This window comes from Phoca vitulina, unplaced genomic scaffold (assembly GCF_004348235.1).
Source record: "Phoca vitulina isolate PV1807 unplaced genomic scaffold, GSC_HSeal_1.0 scaffold17, whole genome shotgun sequence".
NCBI lineage: Eukaryota > Metazoa > Chordata > Mammalia > Carnivora > Phocidae > Phoca > Phoca vitulina.
Window position 1 is genome coordinate 27,639,869 of NW_022589720.1, and position 7,793 is coordinate 27,647,661.

General features: G+C 39.7%; 1 protein-coding gene across 1 annotated transcript in view; it reads left to right on the forward strand.

The window, feature by feature from the left end:
- Nucleotides 1-7,793, forward strand: part of SPEF2 (sperm flagellar 2) — a 165,936-nt gene that overhangs the window by 135,021 nt on the left and 23,122 nt on the right. The window contains 1 exon segment of the mRNA XM_032415247.1: nucleotides 7,414-7,520. Within this exon segment, the coding sequence (XP_032271138.1) occupies nucleotides 7,414-7,520 (107 nt within the window).

Here is a 7,793-nt window from a genome sequence, read left to right on the forward strand (position 1 = left end):
CAGCTGAGAGGCTATCCAGAGAGAACAGAGTCCAGCAAATTCTGCATCCTCACTCCTTCTTCAAGAGAGGCAGCATTTAGTTGTTCAAGGCTATGAAATTGTTCTAAAAACTCACAAGAGGCCCCTCCTCTGAACCTCTTTCAGAGACCCTTAGGTTCACTGATTGGTCTCAGAGACAGAAGGCACAAACAGAACTCTTGTCTGTGGTGACTAAGCTAGATCATTCGGCTACATGGTTTTTGCAAGAATTCAAAGGAGGAAGTAGTTATTGCTGCCTATGTGGGTCAGCATAGGGGTTAACCCAGAGGCGAGTTTTCAATGGAACCTTCCAGGAAGAAAAGCAGGGGAAAGCAGACAAAGGGGAAAATAGAGTACACGCGGAGATTTTGAAGTTGCATGATATATTTATTCAAGGAACAGCAAACAGACCAGCTGGGGCAGGAGGCACGAGATGAGGACCACAAAGACCTTGCGGTCAGATGGTGAAGTCTCAAAGTGGCTTGCAAAGGACACGCAGGAAAGGATTATCAAAGGCCTTTAGAGCCAAATGATGTGATGTGTGGATTACAGGGAGGAAGAGACTGAGAGCTCAGCAGATGCTGCTCTGTATCTCTGGAGAGTCTCGGCCAACTGAGAGACAGGATTAAGGGCACAGGGGTGGGGGGAAACCATTGGAAAGTTCTGTGGATCTTTCTAAGCTAGTGTCTCTGAGAAAATTGTAGAAATATGATACTATATATTTGCAGGGAGGTAAGCGCCCTGTTGTAATCTGAAACCTGCTTAAATTAGTCTGACTTTATACAAATCAAAAACATAGAAATATTTCTTAGAAAAGGTACGCTAGAGAAGGATTGATGTTTTTAACAGGAATATGTCTCCAGGTGGCAAAATCTAGGGATTACTGTAAAAAGGAGTAAGGCCCCAGTATGTCCTGTGGTTCTCTCAGTGGGTGAACTCCTTCCGCTACATAGATTCAGATCACGGAAATGCAGTAGTAAATCTAGAAGCCTTTGGACCTGTTAAAACTGTGGGCAGAGTTTCAGCTGCTTCTTCAGGAGGAAACACATTCTCATGAAGCAAGAGAATTTATATTAAGCAAATGAAAGTATGTGCTCAGAATTCAAGATAACACCTTCTGGAAAATCTGTTCATAAAGCTAAAAACATAAAAGCTAGCTAAATCAGTAGTGAGAGTTAAAGTCCTTCCCTTCCATAACAAGAGACTTCTTTTCTCATATATTCATTCCTGTGCTCACCAGCATTGATGTGTGGCAAGCAGTCACGGGCCTGGTGCCAAAGGCCTAGTGTGGGAGACCGACGACCCCACGTGTAGGGCCCAAAATGAAGGCAGGAGGTATCAGTCACAAGGAGGTTCACTTTAAGCAAAAACAGTAATATTTAGGACTTGGGAGGAAAAAAAACAAAACAGCGCTCCGTTTTAACAGTAACAACAGCAAAAAAAAAAAACACTGATTAAAAGGCAAAATAGAAGTTAGATGCAAATCGGGTAAGAAAGGCAGCAGCAGATTGACTAATGTCAAAGGTTTCCAAGTAAAAGATGTTAAGAGATATGAGATCATGAAAATCAGTTGGGAATGTTGATTTTCTTAGACATCTGCCAAGTGCTTAGCACTGCTCACCTAGGCCTTATGGAACACAAAGGAAGTAAGTGTGGTTCTGTCAGAAGAGTTTAAAATCTGGCTGTCAGTCAGCCTAGGACAGGAAAGCAGTGAAACAGAATGAAACGCCAGCTTGTATGTCGACATGAGTTAATTTAGTATAATATCACACAAATACATATTCCACTTTTTCATTAAACTATAAAATAGGACAATATAATCTAATGATCAGTAGGGTCACAGAAGTCGAAGGAGGGAAATAAATATGTGGTCCAGGCTGCCTGCCTTCAGAGAGAAACTGTATTTTAGGACGTTGCTTTGTGTAATTAAAATTTTTCTGTCCTTCTGTCCAGATGAATATATATATATTCCACACTCCGACAAGTAGGTTTCAGAAATTAGATCTTTGGGGAAGAGAAAAAGATGAGGCATGAGGCACAGCTCCTTGAAACCATGTAGGATGGATCTCAAAGCCTCAAGCCCTTTCTGTAAATGAACAGGTTGGCTCTGGTACTGCCACAGGAGGCGGGCCTGTGGCGGGAAGGAAGAGATGGCCAAGGCGAACCTTCTAGACTGTGCTGCTGTGCGTGTCCTGTTACTCTTCCTTCTCACCACAGGAAGCAAATGTCAGCAAAAAGCAATGTCCCTCTTATGCATAAGAACCAGATTCTAGAGTGCAGAAGAACATAGCACCCTTTGCCCTTATGAGAAACCTGTAATAGTGAAGTAGGTAAGCATGGGGGCTGTGGAGTCAGACCACCTGCTAGTGATCCCCAACTCCACCACTTCTGAGCACTGTGACATCCAACAAACTAACCTCTCTGTGTCCTAGGTGTTTTTATCCATAAAATGACAGGTAATTGGTCCATTTTCTCAACTATAAAATAGGGATGATGGATTATGAGGATTCAATGGTATAAGCCACTTAAAACACTAACCAGAATGGCTGACGTACTACTTGTAAGCACTCACTGTAATTTTTTCCAGAAATAATGAGCATGTGTTAGGGGCAGAGAGTAGACAAAACTGAGGGTAGATGTTGGTGATTACTGAAAATAACAATGTGGAGTTATTTTAAAGGCAGGGATCTTCCAGATGATCTGAACCAAATCACTAAAAAGCAGAAAAGGCCACAGAAGCTTGACCATTACCTTCCAAGGAGGAACAATCAATTTTTGAAAATCTGGCTAAAAAAATACCCTTGGCTTATATATGATGAGATACTAAATCTTATGTTCTGTGGCCTGTGTTGTAAGCACGGAGTGAAGTCAAGGGGAAATCAAGTGAGTTTTTTTTACGGCACTGACAACTTTAGGACAGAATTTCTCAACGTATATCATCTTAGTGAGGCTCATGCCAAGGCTTCATTAAAGGAAGCAATGAGTGGTTCTCCAGTGAACTGCACCACCACAGAGCTCATGGTGACAATCATGAGCAAAATCACCCTTGGGAGAATAGAGAACTTATTCAGATCATGCCATGCTATTGCCAAGACGGGACGTCCCCTCAAAGACTTTATCTGGATGTGCAAGTTGGATGATATGAAGGGGATTGACATTGGTCCAGTATTCAGAACTAACAAATCAGCAAGAACCTTTACGTATTTTATCCCTGAAGTGGAACGGAGGAATCTAAGAGAGAAACTAGAACAAAGTAAATTTTTCTCTGTCCTCAGTGATGGAATCACAGACAGTTCAACCGAGGAAGCTGAACTTGTCTATGTGCAGTTTGCACGTGCAGGAAAAGTGCATTGCCAAATTGTTGGGGTACAGACAGTAGACAAGAAGGATCCTTTGGCAATAAGAAATGCCATTGAGAAAACTCTAGAAAGAAATCTTCAACTTAAGCTATCGAACCAAGACTGGGCAAAGAAACTGGTTGGTTTTGGAAGTGATGGTGTCCCGGGCTCAGAGGGAGAAAACAATGGGGTGGCTCTGCTTTTAAGAGAAATCCAGCCATGTGCACTGACTGTGTACTGCTTTGCACATCATCTTGAACTATCTTACAAGGCAGTGTTCCAGAGCATTCCCCTGTACAACGATGTCAGAAACCTTCTTCTCAGCATTTACCACTTCTACCACAGTTCCCCTCTTCTCAGGAGTTCTCTGATGACTGCTTTCAAAAGCCTTCACCTTCGGCCTGTGATGCCTTCGCAAGTAGGGGGCAGGAGGTGGCTTCAGGAATTACAGGCAGCCCTCCAGAACTTTCTCAAGGGATATCCTGCAATAGTCCAGCAATTGCTTTCGGTAAGTAATTTTGACATACCATACTGTTTTAGTTTTCCAGAGTGGCAGAGAATATCTTTATGGAGCAATTTGAAATACTAATTTTAAGAACGATAAACTGCTATTTTATTCCCGATCTATGTTACAGGCAGATGAAGACAGAAGTGACACCAGTCATCAGAAAGCCAAGGAACTCCTAGTGTTCCTTCTCCAAGCAGACATTGTTAAATTCATCCATTTCTTAGTGGATGTCATTAATGTACTTAGCATTCTTTCCCGTGTCAATCAGAACAGAAATTCTTCCATTGCTGACATATTTGCCATGTTAGAGTCAACACTGGAAATGCTCAGAATATATCAAACAAAGTGAGGAATTGGGGAATGTCAAATGTCAAACTTAGACAGTATGACTGGGGACATTATTTGCCAGGTGCCTTTTCATTTAATTGTTTACTTGGGGGATTTTTTTTCCTCCCCAGACCAGGACCAAAAGAACGTTGGGTGGATTCTGTCACTCACTTTCATGGTAACTGCCTGGGAGGAGAGGGAGACATTTCTGATGTAAGAAACACAGTCTTAACACATCTTATCAAGAGGCTGCAAGGCTGCTTCAGAGATGCCAGCCAGGATGTGGTGAAGGCTACCATGATTGGGAGCTTTAAACTGTGGCCCGCAAAGATAAACCCAGGTACCCTATACGCACTACCTCCAAACCTACTGTTCTTTGATCCTCTGTAGGTTTCTTTCATATCTTGACTTTTTCTCTTGTGTATCGATAGCAGAATTTGGAGAAAAAGAGGTATCTATACTGATTGCCCATTATGAACCAGTACTGGAAGCTGCCAATGTGGAGATCGAGGAAGTAGACACTGAATGGAGCAGGTTGAAATTAGAGATATATGCTAGGTAAGCATAGTTGGTATTTATAAATATTTGAATGAAACTTGGGAGTCTCAATCTTTTACATTTTTCATTCTCCTCCCACCCCTTAGATTTCAGAACATCCGCAAATTGACCTGGGATTTTGTGAATTCTGTTTACTTACACAAGTATCCAAATATCCTGACATTAGTGGACCTAGTGCTGACCCTCCCTGCAAGTTCCGCAGAGGCAGAACGTGGCTTTAGTCAGATGAAACGCGCCAAGTCACAAATGCATGCCAAGATCAAGGCTGAAAGTATGATGGACCTCCTGATAATCCAGTTGAATTCTTCAGATATTAATAATTTTGACCCTCGGAAAGCTATCCATTTATGGAATACAAGAACACTGTCTTCCACTGGTGACACGAGACCTAATTCTGCTTGTTCATCAAACTCAGAAAGCCCTTATGAAAGTGAATAGTAATATGACAAATGTTGACTTTGTCATTGATCAAAACAAAAACAAAATCTTTTTAATATGAAATTTAGAAGTAAAATAGTAACCAGTCTTCACATCAAACACAGAAGGCATTTGGCATTTTTCAGACAAAGCAAAAATACCCTGTACTTTTCTTTAAAAAAAAAAAAGAAGAAGAAGATTTATTTATTTATTTATTTGAGAGAGAGAGTGCATGCACATGAGGGAGCAAGCCGGGGGGCGGGGGGGGGGGAAGGAGGAGAAGGAGAGAGTATCCTGACACAGACTCCCCACTGAATGTGGAATCCAATGCGGGGCTCGATCCCAGGACCCTGAGATCATGACCTGAGCTGAAATCAAGAGTCGACTTGAGCCACCGACTGAGCCACCCAGGCACCCCTTCCTGTACTTAAGTCTACTTCTACATCCACACATTCTTTCACATTCTTTAGATGGAGGTGATACTTCTAAGCAATGGTGTTATTTTGATGTCATCTCTTGCAGAGTTACTGCTAAAGGTGACTAGACTATGTTTATGGTCTGAGTTCCCTTGGGCCTGGCATACAATTAACATCTTTCCTGGATAATTGTAAATGACATCTGCATTAAATAACTAACTTAGGGCCAAACTGAAAAAGAGGTATTTTGGGGGGGGATCCATGAATAAGACTTCTAAGTTTCTCTGTTTATGTTATCATATTTCATGTGAAGGTCATATTGCCATATGCCTTGGCCATGTAGGTGACCAGGTCAAATATTAAAAAGTTTTCACATTTCACATTAAGGTCACCAGATAAACAATTGCTATGTAAGCTGGAAGTATTGTCTTACAACACTTTGCTTGCACCATAGCTATTAAAGACAGTGGAAACATATTGCATCTCTACCAGAATTTTTAAATACTTTGAGTTTCTTCATGGATTCATAAAATAGATTTTATTTATGGCTTCATCTTGAGGAACATGAGTGATTATTTCTAACTTATCTAAAATCCAACGTGGTTTTTACTGAAAATAAAGCTCATCTTACTGAACATTCCACTCCTTGGGAAAATGTTTCTCATCTCTATAAAATTGGATACTCAGCTTTGATCAAAAAGGATAGAGAATTTATTTCTGAATGACCTGTTGGATGGTCAGGCATATCAAAGGAAGAAAGATTCTGCACTTGCCACCCAAAAAATTAACTTCCAGATCTCAAAATTGTGTATTTGGTTTGAACCACTGACATTTTAAAAGGATTTGTGCATTTTCTTAAAGGTTATAAGAAATGTTAAGGTTCACATTGGACTTTTATAAATGCCAAAAATTCAGATGTAAAAAGAAAAATTTGAGATGCTACATCTGTTTCTATTTCTACTCTTTTTATTTCTAAACAAGGAAGATAGCTCTATACTCTGGACCTGAAAGACCCAAATACATGTAGGAGTCTCTCCTGACTCTAGAAGGTACTTCTGTCAGAGGGGTTAGACAGACATTTTTTAAGCAGATTCATTTATTTTGTTTTCCTATTTCTTTCTTTAATGCATGCGCATGCAATTTGAAATGAGAGACAGACAAAACAGACTTCTCTTTTGGACAGGGTAAAAATGGATTAATGTATAAAAGCAAAGCACTTAAAAGGTTAGTGATCTTTTATGAAATACTTTGGAATATTGAGCCAATTGGATAATTAAATTATCACTTCCAGTCCAGTAACTTAACAATTCAAGTCTCCCTGCATTTACAAAAACAAAACAAAAAAATAATCTCTTCTGAGCCAAGTACAAAATGAGGATAAATGTGTTACCTTGATAACAGTGGTGATTTGTGTGCATTTGAAACACCTTTATCCCATACTCACCAAAATATTTTACTCTTGTCCTCTACTGCATATAGGAAAACTTACAGTTGTTTTTTTTTTTTTTAATTCTACTAATTCTACTCTGAGCAAAAAGTCAAAGGAAGGTTCCAAATTAAAGTATAAATTTTCAGTATTTTGCCCAATCTGAAATGATTTATTACCCGGCCAAAAAAGACATTTTAACTTAGCTGAGACACAATAATGAGAGTGCCTCAGGAAACTTATTATTCTTATGTTTTCAAATGTCTTCTGTTCTCTAAAGGTTACAGTTTTAAATAATATGAATAAAGTGATTATACAAATATCCATTTTTGTTCTCTTTTAGCAAAAGAAACAAAGTCCCTGTCACATAACATAATTGGAAAAATATTTTTCATTTTACCGTAGGCATAATAGGACATAAAGCATTTACTGACATCCTGCTGGATCTGGTAACCCTAAACCTTGGAACAAACAACTTACCTAGTAGTTGGATGCACCTCACTCAACCCGAAGTAAGCTTCAATTTTGTTTGGGTGTCAAAACTCTGAGAATTCTTCTTATTTCATTAAGTCAATAGTTTTAAATCATCAGTACTTGCCATGTCTGACATTCAGGGGGCAATCAATAAAACCTGAATGAAGAACAAATGAGTTTGAATGTAAGATACCCTTTGTGTGTGTCCAGCATTGAAAGAATGAATGATGATCCTGACAGTCAATGAAAATTATAGAGCCCAGGAGGCTCAGCCTGTGAGTTTGTATCTGTTACTTCTGGAGGGAGTGATC